We start from the raw sequence: 19,206 nt of genomic DNA, 5'->3' as shown, positions 1-19,206 counted from the left end.
GGCGGCTGGAAGTTCGGGGGAATTAACACTCCAGACAAGCAGCCCTCAACTCCCCTGATCGAGCTCCGGATGGAGATGGGGTGCTGTGCCTTCCGACACCTAGACAGGCTCTTGGGTTTTCCTACAAAGATGTGCACCCTCCCTCTCGGTTCTGTTAGGGACTACGTAACGCAAAACCTGCACTTGACTTCGGTGTTCCCCAGGCTCGTGAAAAATTATTGCAAAAAAGTAGTGTTTATCACAAGTACCTAAAGGATGGGCTCCTGTGGTTTCTCCAGCTACACTAAGAGGCGCCCCTAGCTGACGCTGCAGCCATCGTGGGCTGACTGGATACTTTGCTTCGTCACAGACTAGCTTTGACAGCGCTGGGCTTCGACTTCACGCTTCCAGCTCGCCTAAGAGCTTGTTAAACAGGTGGTGTGGTTCTGGGATCCGCACTTGTATTTATTCGGGAATGCTGAGCGGGCCGCAAGTCACACCACGTGGACTCCTCGGGCCTCTCGGGGGACGTGTTCTCAGCCCTTCAACCAGGCGGAGCTGTGTTCTGCTGAGCGACCGTATGTTCTCATCCGTGCTGGATTTTGTGAGCTCATGTTCTCATCCGTGCTGGATTTTGTGAGCTCAGAGTTTCTCCAACCAGAATCCCATTCATTCATGGTGGTAGATTAAAGGTTGGAAATTGGAAGTCCCATTGAGAGACTGGGTCAGGGTGAGAAATTGCTTTTTAAAAAAAATGCTTTTTAAATTAAATGTTAATGTATTTCAAAGTAATGCATGATTTAAAAAGTCAATGCAAGGCCTCTGGTGGAGAAATAGCAGTCCCGAACCCCCTCCTGAGCCACATTCCCCGAGGGGACCGTTGGAATCCTTTCGGCTCTTTCTTCTGGTATTTGCTTACCTCCATAGTTCTAAATAGTTCACATAGATTGCTAATTTTTTTTAAGATTTTATTTATTTATGAGAGAGAGAGAGAGAGAGAGCAGGAGAGGGCAAGCAGGGGGCGCTGCAGAGGGGGAGGAAGAACTAGGCTCCTCCCTGAGCAGGGAGCCAGACACCGGGCTCAGTCCCAGGGGTTCATGACCCAGAGCCAAAGGCAGACACTTAATGACTGAGCCACCCAGGTCCGACTTACACATTGCTAATTTTTTTCCCCCAATTTTAGGTATTTTTCCTTTTATTTCTTAATAGGACAGATAAGGACTTGGGGTTCTAACCCTGCCCCTCCTCTTCCTCTCTCAAGAATAATTGTGCCATCATTGGAAGAGGCATTATCTGGGACGCCTGGGTGGCTCAGTCGGTGAAGCGTCTGCTCAGATCATGATCCTGGGGTCCTGGGATCGAGCCCAGCTTTGGGCTCCTTCCTCAGTGGTGAGCCTACTTCTTCCTCTTCCTATTTCTCTCTCTCTCTCTCTCTCTCTCTCTCTCTCTCAAATAAATAAAAATCTTTTTAAAAAATCAGTTAGGGGAGCCTGGGTGGCTCAGTGGGTTAAAGCCTCTGCCTTCAGCTCAGGTCATGATCCCAGGGTCCTAGGATAGAGCCCCATATCGGGCTCTCTGCTCAGTAGGAAGTCTGCTTCCTCCTCTCTGCCTGACTCTCTGCCTACTTATGATCTCTCCCTGTCAAATAAATAAATCTTTTAAAAAAAATTAAAAAATCAATTATATCCCTTTTACTTACCTATGTAACTTGTTAATTAAAATAAATAGGAATATTTCAGTATTTTTTCAGGGCTAAGTTGTATCGTGTAGTATGAGTTTCTTCTTCCTACAACTCTGTTTTCCCTGGAATCTTGTTTCTTTGTTTTGTGGCTTCAGTTTCACTAATTGATTCCCACTCTGTAGAGCTGTTCTCCGCTCTCAGTAGTTTCACACGGAAGCAGCGGAGGCAGCGGAGGCAGCGGAGGCAGCGTCAGCTCTGGCTTCCTCTCGAAGGCCACCCACCGTCGCGGAGCCCTCCGTGCTCTTGTTCCGATCTGGGCCTGCCACACGGCGAACAGATATTTTAGGGTTTCCCTTCCATACCCAGGAATCCCCGCTGCCCCTCCTATGTAGGACCCTCTGTTTCTACTAGTGCTTTCCTTTTTTGGCTCACACCCACATTTGGATTTGGAGCAAGTTTTCCACTAGTATCCTCAGGAAGAACGATGAGCTGAAATTTTGGAGATCTACCCTGTGTTGTTCTTGAGTGATCTCGGGCCTCAGCCTGCCTTTGACCCTGGAGAAGCCCCAGAGGCCATGGAAGCCCCCTCTCCTCAGAAGGGAAGAGCCAAGCTGAGCTCATCCCATTTATTTTCCCCAACGCCTTCAGTCAGCGAGGACACTCGCCTCTGCTGAAACCAGCAGTGTGGGGCTTGGAGCTGCCCACTCCTGGGAGAAAACATCAGATTTAGAAAAGTCGTAGCTTCTGTATCTTTCCAGAGGTATTCTAGCTATCTACACAAGAAAATAGACCTATATCCCTTTTCTTAGTCTTTTTTGTTTTAACATCATTAACATTTTATTTACATGAATACTTTTTTTTCCTAGAGTTCACTCATGTTTCAAGTGAAGTATAGTTAACATACAGTGTAAGATTAGTTCCAGGCGTATGACAGAGACTTATCAGTTCCGTTCATTACTCAGTGCTCGTCACCGTAAGCCTCCCTTCAGCAGCCGGCAGTCTGTTCTCTGTATCTAAGAGTCTGTTTTTGTGTTGGTCTCTGGTTTTGCTTCATCTGTTCCTTAAATTCCATGAGCGAAATCATATGGCATTTGTCTTTCTCGGACTTATTTTACTTAACATTCTATCTCCTAGGTCCATCCATGTTGTTGCCAATGGCAATAGTTCCCGCTTTTTTATGCCTGAGAAATATTCCATAATATGTGCAAGATATATGTATATTTCTTACATCTTCTTTATCCGCTTATCTAGGGACCCTTGGGTTGCATCCATATCCTGGCTATTGTAGATAATGCTACGATAAACATAGGGGTGCATACACCTTTTCAAATTAATGTTTTCATTGTCTTTGGATAAATATCCAGTAGTGGAATTACTGGATCATAGGGTAGCTCTATTTTTCTTTTTAAGATTTCATTTATTAATTTGACACAGAGGGAGAGATCACAAGTAGGCAGAGAGGCAAGGGGGGGCGGTGCTGGGCGGGGAGCAGGCTCCCTGCAGAGCAGAGATCCCAGGACCCTGAGATCATGACCTGAGTGAAGGCAGAGGCTTAACCCACTGAGCCACCCAGGCGCCCTGGGTAGCTCTATTTTTAACTTTCTGAGCAGCCTCCATGCTGTTTTCCACAGTGGCTGCACCAATTCACATTCCCAACAACAATGCACGAGGTTGTCTCTTTGTCCAGATCCTCACCAACACTTGTTTCTTGTGTTTATTTTAGCCCTGCTGACAGACATAAAATGACCATCTCTTTGTGGTTTCCATTTGCATTTCTCTGATGATTAGCGGTGTTGAGCATCTTTTCATGTGTCTCCCCGCTGAGCAGAGAGCCTGATGTGGGGCTCGATCCCAGGACCCTGAGATCATGACCTGAGCCGAAAGCAAAGGCTTAACCCACTGAGCCACCAAGGTGCCCCTGGCTATGTTTTCTTCTACAAGCTTTAGGATTGCAAGTATCACATTTAAGTCTTTAATCCATTTTGAGTTTATTTTTGTGTGTGGTCTAAGAAAGTGGTCCGGTTTCATTTTTTTTATGTGTAGCTGTCTAATCGTCCCAGCACCATTTATAGAAGTTTGGCTTTACCCCATTGTATGTTCTTGCTTCCTTTGTCATAGATTGGCCATAAAAGCATGGGTTTATTTCTGGGCTCTCTGTCCATTCTACTGACCTACGTGTCTACCTTTGTGCCAATACCATATTGCTTCAATTACTACAGCTTTGTTGTAGATCCTGTGGTCTGGGAGTATGATATTTCCAACTTTGTTCTTTCTTGAGATTGTTTTGTCTCAAGGGGGTTTCCATACGAGTTTTAGGATTATTTGTTCTAGTTCTGTGCAAAATGTTGTACATACCAAGACTTTATCTTGGTCTTGGTTTTGTATCTTAAAGAGTTTCTTCTTTTCTACTGCTTCAGAGCAGCCCATTGTATGACTGAACTGTAATTTATATTGGCTTAAAAACATGGACATTTAGATCATCCCCACCTTTTGATAGGTTAAAATTGTAATACCTTTGATATAGATCATTTCACACACGTGTGAATGGATCTGTGGAACATATTTCTAGAAATATCTGGCTTAGCCATACTTACATTTTCATTTCTTTTCAAGTTTCTTTCTGGGCCCTGCTCTGGCACTTTCCCCTTACCTATTCTTGACTAGTAACTTCATTGGGGTGAGATTATGTCTTTTGTAGTTTATTATCATTTTTCATGGGATCTAGAGAGACCCAGGAGCTCAGAGGCTATGTTTGACTCACACGCTTAACCCGAAATTGCTGGGGCCCCTCTGCTGTCAATGCGAACTTTGGGTTAACATTTTATCTACGGAGGAGTAGCTTGTAAGGCCGTCTGTGTATATTGCTGTATTCAAGTCCTTTTTTGGTCTCTGGCACACCTGGAAGTGGAAGGTGGGAAAACACAAGGCTCAGACCTGGGCCTTGGGGCATTTTCACGCGAAGCTTTGAATTTAAAACTGGTTTGCCGAAATTCTGACAATCAGTTATTTTCCTTTGTTGCCCCTTATTACTCCATCACTCCCCAAGCTTTGAGTTCTCCTCGAGTCCAGAATTTGAGAGCAGGGACTGCATTTGGAAGAGGATCTAAGGAACTAGCAATAGGGAAGGGAAGAAAGCGGGTAGCAGGCGTGCTGTCAAGAAAGTTATACTGCAGGTGGACGGCACTTGTGACCCTGCTGAGGACCTGCTCTGGTAAATAATCAGCAAACCCACATCTCACAGTTATCCCACCCAGAGGCCCCGGGAGCTCGGCTATACCAATTCCTACTGTGCTTGGTTGACCTAATGACCTAATAATTAGCTAAAACCTAAAAGTCAACTCAAGTATCTTAAAGGCAGAAGGGTGAGCGGGGGTCAGTTTTCTAAACAGAGAAAGTTGCCCCAAGGATATGTAGTGGACGTGTGTCGTGCTCTGGCTAACTGGAATCAATTCTTTCCTCTGGCGACACTAATTTCTCGTGAGGAGCCAGCTGGCCCACGGTGTCCTCTCAAGAGACTGTCACCCAAGCTATCTTGCCCTCCCAAGGAGCGGCCGCAGAAGCCAATCTCGCCATCCTCAGGAAGGGGAGACATTGTTGATGAGGGTGTGTTAGAGGATGCCCTGTGCTGGTTTCTGCTGCTTCGGGACCATTCTGTTCTCCCAAGAAATTCCATTTTTGTTCATGGTAGACAAGGACAGTTTCTGTTTTTACAAAGAACTCTGAGGAAGGCAGGAAGAGACCCAAGTCCCAGAACCTTTTAAGAGTATTTTTGCCACATCTCTTGTGTAACTTCTTACTTCTCAGCAGATTCTCTCACCCCCCCCCCCACACACACACTGTTTTTAAACTTGTCTGTGCTCATAGGTAGAAAAGCAATTAATTTAGGGTGATTTTTAAATCTGGCCACTTAATTTGTTTCTATTTGCTCTTGGGATTTTCTTATGTAAGTGAGTTCTTTTTCCTTCCCATAATTAGCTTTCTTTGATTGCCCCAGGCTGAGACCTCAGAAATAATAGTCATTGTGGCCCATTCTTCTCTAGTTTGTGACCTTACAACTGTTTCTAAAGCTTCACCATTAATGAGTCACCATGTGATGTTAAGGTGTAGGAAGATAGCTTTTTATCAAGTTAAAATTTCTTCTTTCCCTAGCTTAGCTGTTAAAGTTTATTGATGCTGTTTCATTAGGATTGTGGGCTCCTCCCCCTACAATGTGAAGAATTTTAAGTGTGTACTAATACTGAAACAACCTTGCATCCCTGGGATAATCCCCAACTTGGTCATCATGTTTTATCTTTTAGTAGATACCTGGATTAGATTTAACATTTTGTTCAGGACTTTTCCATTTGTATTAACAGGCCTCTAGCTTCCCCCACTCCAAACCCTTTTGTGGGCCATCCTGGTTATTTTAGTACGTAACGCTGATCTTACAGAATATACTGACTAGTTCACTCTAATCCAGGCTTCACACTAACATTATTCCAGTTGGTTGTTAACCTGCTGCCATTATCCTCACTGTAGCTCCCCTGAATTTAAGTCAGCTTCAAATAAGTTTATGATAACTTGCCGGGAGTGATTGACCTATGACCTTGTCTTCAAGGCATTTCATTGAGGTGTTCTGACATTTGATACCTAATTTAAAAATCAGACTCATTAAGTAAATTCTTCCAAATTCTCCGTCAAGTAGGGTCACAGTTCCCAGACACAGGAGACTTAAAAATCCAACTCCAAAACCACTCCCCACAAGGTCCTTAGGCAACGATTTGGTTTCTGTCAAGGTTCCAGTTTTATCTAAATGGCAGCGAACAGCAGGGACTCTTACCTGCTTTCTTCCATGCAGCATCACTGACATTTGCCCATGTTGTTTTTTGCCAACCGTTAGTTTTTTATTCTGCTGTGTGGACAGACCACAGTCTGTTTATCCTTTCATTTCCTGGTGGACATTTTGGCTACTACAGATAGAACAGTGACAACGTGCTGACTAGTCTTCGTGTGGACGTGGGCTTTCATTTTCGTTATGGCTGGAGGCTGCAAAATGTAGGTTTAGCTTGTGAGAAATGACCAAACACCTTCAGAGCACGTGTAGTGTTTAACCTGGCCACCAGCAATGCAGCAGATCCACTTGCTTCCTCAGCGTGACACGCAGGACAGCCATGTTTGTTCTGCAAACGTCATTCTGAGAGGTAAGCAGCCGCTCACTCACGACAGAACAATGGGCGTTTCCCTAATGACTGAGGACGCCATGTCTGGTCACGTGCTTGTTCGCGGTCTCCGTCCTTTGGTTAAGTGTCCAAATTTTCCCCATTTTAAAAGCAAGTCGGTCTACTTACTGAGTTTAAGAGTTCTTTATAGATACAAAGGTTTTGTTGGGGTTTTCACAAATATTTTCTCTCAGTCTATGGTTTGTCTTTTCATTCTCTTTAGTCTTTCAAAGAGAAGTTTTTGATTTTTACCAAGTCCAATTTACTATATAATTTGTACTTTTTGTGTCTTTTGAGAAATCTTTGCCAAATCCAAAGTCACTTTAACTTTCCCCTTTATTGCCTTCTAGATTAATAGTGGTAGCTTTTACAGTAAATTATGCCCTCACTTCCCTTTCCCTCTTTGCTCCCCACCAAATCCTGGCAATCCAACTTTGGCATTTTCTAGAAATACTATTTGCCAAGTAACCCTCTTCTGCTAAGCTCTCATCATTCTAATAGCCTCTCAGCTGACTGCCTTCTATCCTTAACCCGTAATATTCTTTGGATTATTTTTTACTGTAGTAGAAAACACCTAACATTAAATATACCATCTTAACTGGATCTTGGGCTAGTGGCCCGTACCTAAAACATAGAGCTGCACTAACACCATGAGCCTCTTCTTCAACGTACATGGAAGTTCAGTTCCTCGTTCACACTAGCCACATTTCGACTGCTCAACAGCCACGTGTGGCTCACTGGCCATCACGCTAGGGAGCAAAGGTATTTCTAACACCTTTTTTTTTTTATTAAAGATTTTTTATTTATTTATTTATTTATTTATGACATAGATCACAAGTAGGCAGAGAGGCAGGCAGAGAGAGAGAGGAGGAAGCAGGCTCCCTGGTGAGCAGAGAGCCCGATGCGGTACTCGATCCCAGGACCCTGAGATCATGACCTGAGCCGAAGGCAGCGGCTTAACCCACTGAGCCACCCAGGAGCCCTAACACCTGTTTTTTGGACAATGTTGCTGTACACGAATAATTGCTTTCATTTTTAAAGCATTTAGTTCAGGCACCGTAGTTATGTTTTAACCCTCAAATAACACTGAGGTAGACTAAATATGAGGTAAGAACATCCAAGTTCTATCAGGGTAAGTACCTTACCTAAAGGAATCCTTTAAAGCTTGACAAAGCTCTTTACTGCCAATCTATGCAAAACACATTTGAGTGCTTCTCACAGAACATATTCCATCCCAATGCGATGCACTTAGTAAACAATTTCCTTTGTCCTTTCCATTTGAAACAGTACATATGGGAAACCCCTAATTAAGGCATTCTCTTGCTTCTTTCTCAGTATACATGCTCTATGCCCTACCGTATGTGATGAAACACGTGAACCTCCCGTCCACATCCACAGCACATCCCTGCATCCAAGTGGACGTTCGCCTGCCTCCACTTCTCTAAACGACAATCCCCACCCCCCATTACTGTCAACTTCCAAGAAGAGTCTGATTATTCCAGCCAATTGGTCCTGTTCCTGGCTACTTGGATCCACGCGGGGAGCTTCTGATCCTAGATTCTCCCACTCCACGATTATAAGTGCGCGTTAAGAGCATCTGGAACTTAACAGTCCCTACAATGAGCCTGACGTACAACCAGACTTGGGAGTAAAAACTTGACCATCTCAGTCTTAAGAGAGGTAAATTCGGGGGCACTTGGCTGGCTCAGTCGGTAGAGCAAGCGACTCTTAATCTTGGTGTTGTGAGTTTGAGCCCCATATTGAGTGTGGAGCCTACTTAAAAAAAAAAAAAAAAAAAAAAAAAAATTTCTTCTTGTTTCCTCCAAGATAACAGAGAAAAGAAAGAAAAAGACACACTTTGACACACTTTTTATAGCCTGGTTGTACTTCATTCCTCCCAGATACGCACAATGCTTAACAAGGGACTGAAGTTTATTTATCATACACACAAGTCATGTCTGACCACTGAGAAAATGCTATTTACATAAAACATCATAGATTAAAAATACATAGTATTTGTATTTTAATACAACGGGGGTCCCAGGATTCCAACAAGGAGGTCTGACTCCCCCTCTGCAATATAGGCGTCGCTCTGCTACCAAGAACGCTAGTGGAGGTAAACTCCAGCAGTGCATCTCTCGGGAGTCAGGCACGCGTGACTTTCACACACCAGGCCTGGCATCTGTAGAGGAAGACACTGCCTCTTCGGCGCACGGAACAACGTCTGGGTCTTCCACAGCCGAGTCCTCACCCGTTTCCTCTTCTGAGTCACACTCCTGACTATTTGGTGATTCGATGTTACCCAGAGGCTCCTCCTGCAGTCGCTTTTGAAAGAATAAACCAACAATTTACTGTAAACACCGTAAAGGCCGAGTCCGCTAGCAGTGTGCTGGCAGCACTGGCCCTCACTGTCCTGACGAGGTGCTTCTCATAATAGCTCTCTGGTAAATTCACTGACAGTCAGTCAAGCGTTCTGTTCAAGTACCCCCATGCTAGACCCCATTTCAGCAAAGTCACAGCACTAAGGGTGTGCTCGTTTTAAAGCACAACGTGCCTTGCAGACCAGGGCCTCGCAAGCTACCCAGAGCGAAGGCCCAGGCTCTCTGACTTCCAGTCTGCGGGGACCAACATTCACATGGCGGTTAGGAGAGCTGTCACGGCACTTCCAAATGAAAACCTTAAACAGAATTCTGTCCTGGCTTAAAACATAAGCGATTCAGTACTAGAAAACCTTTTATTTGAAAACTTTCTTCCTATCAGCAAGATGACTTTTTGCGAACATGAGTAAGTTTAAGACCTACTGTTTAGTCCAAGACTGTAAAGTAATAGTCATCAGTCTAATTCTTTGTTTTTCTTTAAAGATTTATTTATGAGAGAGGGAGAGAGAGGACGGGATGGAGTGTGCAGGAAGAGCGGCAGAGGGAGGAGGAGGGAGAAAAACCCCGGCCGATTCCATGCTAAGTGTGGAGCCCAACGCAGGGCTTGCTCTCAAGACCCTCATATCATGACCTGAGCTGAAACCAAGAGCTGGGACACTCAACCCACTGAGCCAACCCATTGAGCCACACTCAACCCACTGAAACCCCCACCCCTGCAGGCTTATTCTTATAAACACATTAGCTTCTTCCAAATTAAAAAGTCAGGTGTGGGGGGCGCCCGGGTAGCTCAGTGGGTCAAGCCTCTGCCTTCCGCTCAAGGTTCTGATCTCAGGGTCCTGGGATTGAGTCCTGCATTGGGCTCTCTGCTCAGCAGGGGGCCTGCTCCCACCCACCCCGCCCACGTCTGCTGCTCTGCCTACTTGTGGTCTCTCTGTCAAATAAATAAAATCTTTAAAAAAAAAAAAAAGGTAGGACCACCAACCTTATGTAGTACACCAATTAACCGCTTTATAAGTGACAGTAATGTCACAGTGGCATTCACGTTAAATAAAAACCTGTCTAAAAACCTGTCAATTGTGAAAGAGAAAAATTTTCCATATATAAGTAAATCCCTTTTCATATTTGTGCAAGGAAAGTGCTGTCCTTCTGCGTCACGATTATAGTGCTATCCAACAGTCACGGGCCCTTCTTATGCGCAGGGACTTCTCTCCACCTTCCTTGGTGTGACTCCTTAGTCTCCCCACGAGCCCACGAGGCGCACAGCCCTCCGCCCCTCTCACAGGTGAGCAGGAAGACGAAGCCCGGACTCGGCCTGACTCAGCAGAGGTCACGGCGCTGGACCGGGAGCTAAGCCTCCGACGCAGGAAGTCTGACTGACTACACGGACGGCACCGCTGCCCCAAGTGATGAAACAGGGGCCCGGCGTCGGGGAGCGCGAAGTGCCCACCTCTATCACCTCGGCCATGTACTGCACGTGCTGGGCCACCTCGGCCAGCTCCTCGTTCTCCCTCCTCAGGCGGGCGATTTCACTGTCCTTCCGTTCGATCTCTTTATGAAGCTGCACGACAGGAACGTCTGCTAAGCCACGCACCAGATTAATGCGCCTCCAAGGCCCCGAGAGGCCCGCTGACACCAAGTTCCGAACAACGGCGCCCGGTTCCGGTCAGCCCGACCCGGGCCGCCAGCCGCGCTGGTCCACAGCCCGCCAGCAAACACGCGCGCGGGACAGCGACCGCGCAGGACAGCGACCGCGCAGGACCGCGACCGCGCAGGACCGCGACCGCGCAGGACCGCGACCGCGCAGGACCGCGACCGCGCAGGACCGCGACCGCGCAGGACAGCGACCGCGCAGGACCGTGACCGCGCAGGACCGTGACCGCGCAGGACCGCGACCGCGCAGGACAGCAACCGCGGAGCGCCACAAACCGCCGCAGCCCGCGCTCCGCTCTTACTTTCTCATTCTCCTTCAGCGCTTCATAGAGCGCCTTCCGCCGTTTCTCTGCCACTTCTTTCCAATATTGAGAGGACGGATTTTCTAGAATAAATTAACGTTTTTAGGTAAACCTTGAAAATAATTACTATTATATGCTGCTGTAAAAACCCAGTAATTTTTCTACTAAAAAATATTCCCACAATGCTCACAGGTCGTCGCAGCTTCCTCTGCGGACCCCCTGCCACCCCGATTCGACCTCCCTGCGGCTTCCGCCGCGCAGATCCCTTTCTCCGAGTCCCTCTCTAGATACTTCTCTTCGGAAAAGACGATTTCCAAGTCTTGTGACACTTAAAGGCGATGTAACACCAGGGCTGTCGTATTAACCACGACCCTTTTCTTTCATATCTCGTCCATATTTGGATCTTACAGATAGGTAAAGCCTGTCCAGATTCACAGTATACTTAAAACCGTAAGAAATTTTAAATTATCAAACATTTGAGTAAAGTATTTAATAGTGTCTCCAGATTAAGAGGCTGTGGGCAGAGTTCAGAACAGTATAATAAATGATTATTTTATTTAATGTTTAAATACTAAATTAACGTTAACAATTTATTAAGTGATTATAACTAAGAAATTTAAGATAAAAGTGGCATATTTTTTCATACCTGCAATCATAAGATCATATGCTTCTTGAGTAACTTCACTAAAATTTATATTTTCACTGTGTTCTGGGACAGTAACAACTCCAGAGCTGGTAGCCTTGGATGTTAACTGGTCGTTCCAGTGTTTCGTTTTGGACAAGCCTTTAACCAACTATAATGAAAATACATACATCAATCTCATTTCTTTTGATCTAACGAAGGAGACAGCTGGGTGGTTTTGTCATGTATGTATTAAAAATAGAACAGTCATATGTCTCTGGCATTTTTGGATCTTTAAAAAAAAATCACACAAATTGAAAATTCTACCAAAATTGTAGTTATTTTTTAGGAATTTTGTTTGTAGCAACTATCTTAGGTCTAAAGCTTATCTGAAATCATTTTTATTGTTTAAATAACTGAGTACCACAGAAAGGCAGAATTTTCAAACCTACGAAAGTCCAGACACCCTCGACTGTGATTTTCTCCTTTACAGACGGGGTAACTGAAGGAATCTACCATTTTATTCCCCAAACATCAAACATTGCTCCCCTAGGCTCATCCGCAACCCCGCACCTCATCTCAGTGCTACTGCAGGTCTTCCTACCGAGTCTCAACTTCCTAAACTGAACCACCAAATCAAAAACCGTTTCTGTGAGGAACACACAATGGTTATTCTTGAACTATTTCCAAGTTTCAATGATTCAGGCGTCTCCGATCAAGGAAATCTTGGAAGAGTCTTTAATGTAAAGTCAGTATCATCTGCACCCCACTCTAGCCCAGTAAGACATACCTCATTTTCTCTTCCAACAAGGGACCCAGCTGCAGAAGGCTGAATCATCTTCAGCGTTCTTCTGGGCACAGGACTATTCTACAAGTAAAGAGAATTTATCTGGTTACTGAGTTGCCAAATGGGTTATTACTCTCTCATTCCTACTATAATTTAGGAGACAGAAAACACTAAGAATACTAGTGTTTGGTCTGCCATGTAATATTATATATGAGCAATATATTGTTTTTTTTAACTAGCAAACTTGTTAGTTCCCTAATATAATAAAGGTTAAAGAAATCCCAATGGGTCACATTACCTAAACCTGACACAAGTAGCTTTTCTCCTTACATTTCAATCAATCCATGCTGTATTATAGTCATCTTGTCAACTAACCGTAGCTAGTTAAAAAATGTAACAAAATTTCTAAGCTCTAATACTTCAGACCATATGTGATGAAACCGAAGTCCAACAGGAATATCCGCATTCCCTCTTAAAAAGGTCTGCCACAAGAAACAGAAACTTACTAGACATCATAACATAACATAACACAAAAAAGGGGTAAACTGGGGGAAAAGGTTATTTACACAAAATATTTCTTTCCCTACTCAAAAAGATGCACCTCAGACTTCCCTTAAATAGTGACTATCCCCTAACACACATATATGTAGTCACCAAAGGAGTACAATTTTCAAGAACACACCTTACACAGAAGCAAATGCACATCCAAGAGGACCACACCCCCCCATCTTCACCTGACTGCAGAAGACATTTCGTTTCAAGCCCATTCCTACCCAGACAGCCACAAAGTCAGGGCCAGGGGCACACCAGAATACTGTGAATTTGCCCACACTGCTGTTCTGGAAAAACCACAGCCTTCCTTTCCTGATCTGAAAGCGCTCTCTCTTTTTGCAAAAAATCATTAGTTATCCTGCCGCCACGGGACGGCAAACAATGGTGAACACTCAAACAAGGGCAGCAAGAACATGACACCGAAGCAGCGTGAGAAAGTTACGGCTTCCAGCTGCACTTCCCAGCACTAGAGCTCACCTTTCCCACGGGACAGTTTCTGCTGCCGGTTATGATCTCACTACTGACCTGAAGAACTGACGCCAACTACTCCGAGAACAAACATTACAACAACATTAAAGATGTAATTTAGATTACAGATCAGTCAACAGCCTCCAGACAAACAGAAGAAAAACCAAACTCTGGACCCTCAAGAATAGGAGGTGTTAATCCATTTAAATGCTTGCTGCTAAATAATGGCCACAGAAGCCAGATAAATCACTGCCACACACACAGAAATGACCATTTTCAAGATTAACTTTTATGCATGTAAGCTTGAAGCACCCAGCCCCCACGACAGAATATGGCTATTCTCATTTTCTTTATATAGATCATGCACTGGAAAAACAGACTCCTTAGAGCCAAGATGTTCAGGTTCTTTTTTAAAAAAAGATTTTAGTTATTTATTTGACAGACAGAGATCACAAGTAGGCAGAGAGCCAGGCAGAAAGAGAGGAGGAAGCAGGCTCCCTACTGAGCAGAGAGCCCGATGTAGGGCTCCATCCCAGGACCCTGAGATCATGACCTGAGCCGAAGGCAGAGGCTTTAACCCACTGAGCCACCCAGGCGCCCCAAGACTTTCAGGTTCTTAGATACTAATGCGTCTTAATCTTTTTAGAAAACCACAGAGGATTCCAGGAAAACCTCTCTCTCTCTCTCCCCAAAAGAAAAAAGAAAAAAACAAAAAAACAATACAAGAGCAGTACTCACACAGAATTTTGCATAATTGGTAAGAAATCCATAAACTCCTATAATTCACTCTTACAGATCTGGTTTTAGTCCCATTTCCTCCTTTTACAGAGACATAAGACATAAGCTGAAGCTAGGATGCTCAATAATTCACCCAACATCACAGTTTTGGAGGTTAAATCAAGAACCACACAGAACCCAGTCCTTTTATATCCAAAATAGCTGTACTCTAGCTAAATAAACATTAGATTTTTCTTTAGATATAAGGATCTGCTGAAATGATATAAACTGTCTGGGATCTGTCTCAAATTAATTAGGCAACTTAAGGAGGAGTGAATGACAATGAAGATGAAACAAGATTAGCCATATACTTTTAACTGTTGAAAACTGGGAAGTTGAGATTGTTATGCTATTTACTATTTTTGAATATTTGAAAATTTTTCTAACAAAATATCTAAGCACACACACAAAGATCAGTGGGAAGATAGTAGCATCCTAAATGGAAAGGGACGGACTCAAATTACCAATGCAGAGTGTTATTTAAGAAAAACAATGTAAGGACACAAAGGCAAGGTAAGCCACCTATCAGAAAGCATCTGCTATCACTTATCACTTTTATTTACTCTATTTAAATCTGCAAAATGATAGTTTTCCTGAAGATGTGGTCTCTCTCATTCCCTCACCCTCTAAATTGTGTGGCAGACCTCATTAAGTTGTAAACTCACTTAGAACTTGAAGAGCAAGGGACGCCTGGGTGGCTCAGTTGGTTAAGCAGCTGCCTTGGGCTCAGGTCATGATCCCAGAGTCCTGGGATGGAGTCCCACATGGGGCTCCTTGCTCGGCAGGGAGCCTGCTTCTCCCTCTGCCTCTGTCTGCCACTCTGTCTGCCTGTGCTCGCTCTCTCTCCCTCTCTCTCTCTGATAAATAAATACAATCTTAAAAAAAAAAAAAAAAAAAAGAACTTGAAGAGCAAAATCAGTCAAAGTTACAAATTCAAAATTAAACCCTGTTCTTATTATTATACAAATAAAGATTTCCAGTGATGGCATCCTAATGGGATTCAAGAAGCAGAGCAAACAAGCGGGTTCGATGGGAGTAAGTATGATGTTCTCTGGTCACACGTGCATTATGACGTAGAATGTGTCTCTGTGGACAAAGACACCAATTCTCAAGACACAGAGGATTTTAATAGAGTCATTTTATGAAATGAAGGAGTGGAAAGAAAGCAACCGCAATCTTATTTACAGAGAATCCCAAGGAATCTCTAAAAAAAACTACCAGATCTAATAAGTTCAGCAAGTTATAGGATTTAAGATCAAACTCAAAATGCAAAAATCAACTGTTTTCCATATACTAGCAATGAACACACAGAAAATTTAATTTATGAAACAACTCTATCTACAGTAGCATGAAAAATAAAATACTTAAGAAAAAATTAAACAAAAGTATAAAACTCAATAATCTGAAAACTACCAAAACATTGTTGAAAGAAATTAAAGACCTAAACAAATGGAAAGAGATCACATGTAATGGGATCACAAAACTCACTGTTCAACCACAATTAATTTTTTTAAAGTTTTCTACTGTTACCTGTCCTCCGGCCCAAAAGTTCGGCACTTCAAAGTTTATAGAAACGATGGCCAGATTAAATTTAGTTAAATTACATCAAAATGCTTCTAAACCACATGCTCTAAGAAATGATGGTTATTCTGTCACATACCTTTACATTCTCTCTGCTTCCCTCTTGTTTCTGCTTCATACTCGGATTCATTATGCACCTGGTAAAATACAAAAAAACTAGTAATTTATATCATAAACAGAAAGTGGTTTGCACCTGAAGGTGGAGTTTAGATTCTTCTGATGTTGAAAGTATTTACAACCACAGAAATTATTACTACTGTACAGTAGAACTACTATCTTCTCTCACTGTACCCACACTCAGTCCTATCAATGACTACAGTTGACTAAAGTCAGTAACTTACTATCCATACTCAACACCCCCCCCCCCACACACACACACGGTAATTCTGGTTGGAAACACCTTGTCGCAACAGGAAAATTCGGTATTCTAAACATGTAAACATTGTTACTTACAAAACACGGTGGGGTCCTGGGTTAAACAGAGGGTTCAAAAAAAACCTGAGGAGGGGCGCCTGGGTGGCTCAGTGGGTTAAACCACTGCCTTCAGCTCAGGTCATGATCTTGGGGTCCTGGGATCGAGCCCCGCATGGGCAGCCTGCGTCCCTCTCTCTCTCTCTGCCTGCCTGCCTCTCTGCCTACTTGTGATCTCTGTCAAATAAATAAATAAAATCTTAAAAAAAAAAAAACCTGAGGAATGGTCACCAGGTACATGGATATATTCAAGTCTGTCCTAAAGAATAACATTCTAGGGGCGCCTATGGGACTGTCGGTTCAGCATCTGCCTTTGGCTTAGGGTATGATCTCAGGGTTCTAGGATCCAGCCCCAGGATGGGCTCCTGCTCAGCAGGGGGTCTACCCTCCCCCACCCCCACCTACCTGCTGCTTCCCCTGTTTGCGCACTCTCTCAAATGAATAAAAATTTTTTTTTTAAGAATAGCATCCTAACTTTGTTGTATATATTTTTTAAGACTTTATTTATTTATTTGACAGATATCACAGGCGGGCAGAAAGTCAGAGACAAAGAGAGGGGGGAAGCAGGCTCCCTGTTGAGCAGAGAGCCCAAGGCAGGTCTTTGGTCTTTATCCCAGGACCCTGAGACCAGGACCTAAGCCGAAGGCAGAGGCTTTAACCCACTGAGCCACCCAGGCGCCCCTAATGCTGCCATTTCAAAGGCAGTTTTCAGCTATAATAAAATTGGCTCTGATAACCAGCAATACGTTAGTAGTGATTTCATATCCGATCTAATGAGATTATGTATCCACATTGGTAGGGAATGTTTAACCATCACTGTGAACTGAGGGCGGGAAGCAAGGCCGAGCGAGCAGAAGATCAAGGAATTATGCAATGTGGTTACCCAGACCGCAGGGCCGGACTCGCGGCCAACCCAAACTCGGAACCTCCCGCACAGGTCTGCGCCTGCCCAAACCCACCTCCCTCCGGGCTGCAGATTACACCTGTACTGGGTGCAGCCACTTCCGAACTCGGGACCATGACTCACCTCCTGTTCATGCCTCTACACGGCACCTCAGCACAGGCACAGCCGAGAAAGCTTTAGTTAACCCCAAACACCCCAACTGTCGGATGCACCCTATTTCCCCTTCCGTCTCACGGTAAGCAAAGGCTGGCGGGGACCCACTGAACGGAGCAATGTTTTCTCAAACTGCGGGTCGCAGCCCGGGATCCCCAAATCGTTGACTTGGGTCACGGACAGGATTTGGAAAAAGGGAACCGACGAGATGAGGAAACTCCGAGCGCAGAGCACGCGAGGCGCCAGGGCTGCTTCGTGAAACTCCCCCCGTCGCCCGGCCGCGCCCCGAACGGCGAGGTACAGCGAGTTCCGCGAGCGTCGCGGCCCAAACCGGTGCCAGCCCCGACCAAGGGTGGTCTTCCGTAGGTTCGTCGTACTCGGGTCGGCGGCCCTGCACCTTCCCTCTCCGCACCGGGCCGGGTCCCCAGGGAACGCAGACGACCGGGAGACACCAGGGTCACCAGCCCCGGGTCGTTTTCAACGGGCGACGCGGGACCCAGCGACCTTCCCCCCGGGGCCCAGGCTACGGACCCCTCGGACCCCGGCCAGCTGGAGGCCCGGAGGGTGGAGGCTCCCCTCACCGGGACAGCCGCGCACAGCCAGCCCCCCGAGGCCGCGGGCCGGGGCTCCCTCCCCAGGCCGGGGGTCCGCCGGGGTCGGCCGGGGGTCCGCCGGGGGTCGGCCGGGGCTCCCTCCCCAGGCCGGGGGTCCGCCGGGGTCGGCCGGGGGTCCGCCGGGGTCGGCCGGGGCTCCCTCCCCAGGCCGGGGGTCCGCCGGGGGTCCGCCGGGGTCGGCCGGGGCTCCCTCCCCAGGCCGGGGGTCCGCCGGGGGTCCGCCGGGGTCGGCCGGGGCTCCCTCCCCAGGCCGGGGGTCCGCCGGGGTCCGCCGGGGTCGGCCGGGGGTCCGCCGGGGTCCGCCGGCTCCCGCCGCGGCGCACGAGTCCGGGACGCGCCCGCCAGCCAATCGGGAGCGCGGACGGGAGAGCGCGCCAAAACCGACCCAGCCAATGGGGCAACCCCTCGGCCGCGGGGCCCTGCCTCGCCCGCGCTCCCCGCAACGTCCACCCCAACCCCGGCCGCGGCCCGGCAGCCGTCCCGAGAGCGGCCCCCGCGGACCCACCTCCCTCACGCTTATCGGACGGGAGCGCTCAGTCCTCGCAGCCGACGCAGGTCGTTGCGGCGGGACAACCTCGCTCACGGTCCGCGGCTGCTGGAAAAGCTTGCGGACGGCGCTCGCGGGGCGCGACGGCCACGTGACCCGGAGGACGCCCAACGGATCCCGCCAATCGCCTCCCGCCCCGCCCCTTCGGCCCCGCCTCCTTCCGCGCCTGCGCGGCGGGTGCTGCGCGGAGTTGGGCGGGGACGTCGGGGCGTGACTGCCTGTGGGGCGGCCGCGGCGCTCCGGCCTTTCGTCGGAATTCTCGCCTCCGCGCGGCGCTCTCCCCTGTTCTCGCCCTTCGCGAGGGCGGCGGGCGGGGCCAGCTCTCCCAGGAGGCGCCAAGTCGGGGAGAACAAACTGTTGTGTGAAGAGCCCCCGACGTACTGTGGCAGAGCGGTGGTTGGGCGGACCCGCGACTGTGCCCCGGGCCCCGAGCGCGCTGCGGTTCGGGGGAGCCCCGCGGGCCTGCCCTGGTCCTCGGTCCGACCCGCCGCCGCGCCCCGAGCGCCGGGCGAGCACCCGGGACCGGGCTGGCGCCGGGAACA

The 19,206-nt window shown here is 46.9% G+C and overlaps 1 protein-coding gene across 3 annotated transcripts; it reads right to left on the bottom strand.

Moving 5' to 3' along the window:
• Positions 1–8,772: 8,772 nt before the first annotated feature.
• On the bottom strand, positions 8,773–18,774 carry GMNN (geminin DNA replication inhibitor). 3 transcript variants are annotated; one of them, XM_082731335.1, is made up of 7 exons: positions 18,623–18,774; positions 16,055–16,112; positions 12,601–12,678; positions 11,835–11,982; positions 11,189–11,271; positions 10,684–10,794; positions 8,773–9,182 (listed from the first exon to the last, which is right to left on the bottom strand). In XM_082731335.1, the coding sequence occupies exons 2-7, from the start codon at positions 16,103–16,105 to the stop codon at positions 9,021–9,023; spliced, it is 633 nt and encodes a 210-aa protein (XP_082587461.1). In that variant the 5' UTR covers positions 16,106–16,112; positions 18,623–18,774; the 3' UTR covers positions 8,773–9,020. The 3 variants fall into 3 exon arrangements, with proteins under 3 accessions (XP_082587461.1, XP_082587460.1, XP_082587462.1); XM_082731334.1 differs by lacking the exon at positions 18,623–18,774 and adding an exon at positions 17,474–18,136; XM_082731336.1 differs by lacking the exons at positions 16,055–16,112; positions 18,623–18,774 and adding an exon at positions 15,060–15,403.
• Positions 18,775–19,206: the final 432 nt, after the last annotated feature.

This window comes from Mustela nivalis (genome assembly GCF_964662115.1).
Source record: "Mustela nivalis genome assembly, chromosome: 5".
Taxonomy (NCBI): domain Eukaryota; kingdom Metazoa; phylum Chordata; class Mammalia; order Carnivora; family Mustelidae; genus Mustela; species Mustela nivalis.
The sequence above is the reverse complement of the archived record's forward strand: the minus strand, read 5'-3'. Positions and strand labels throughout refer to the sequence as shown.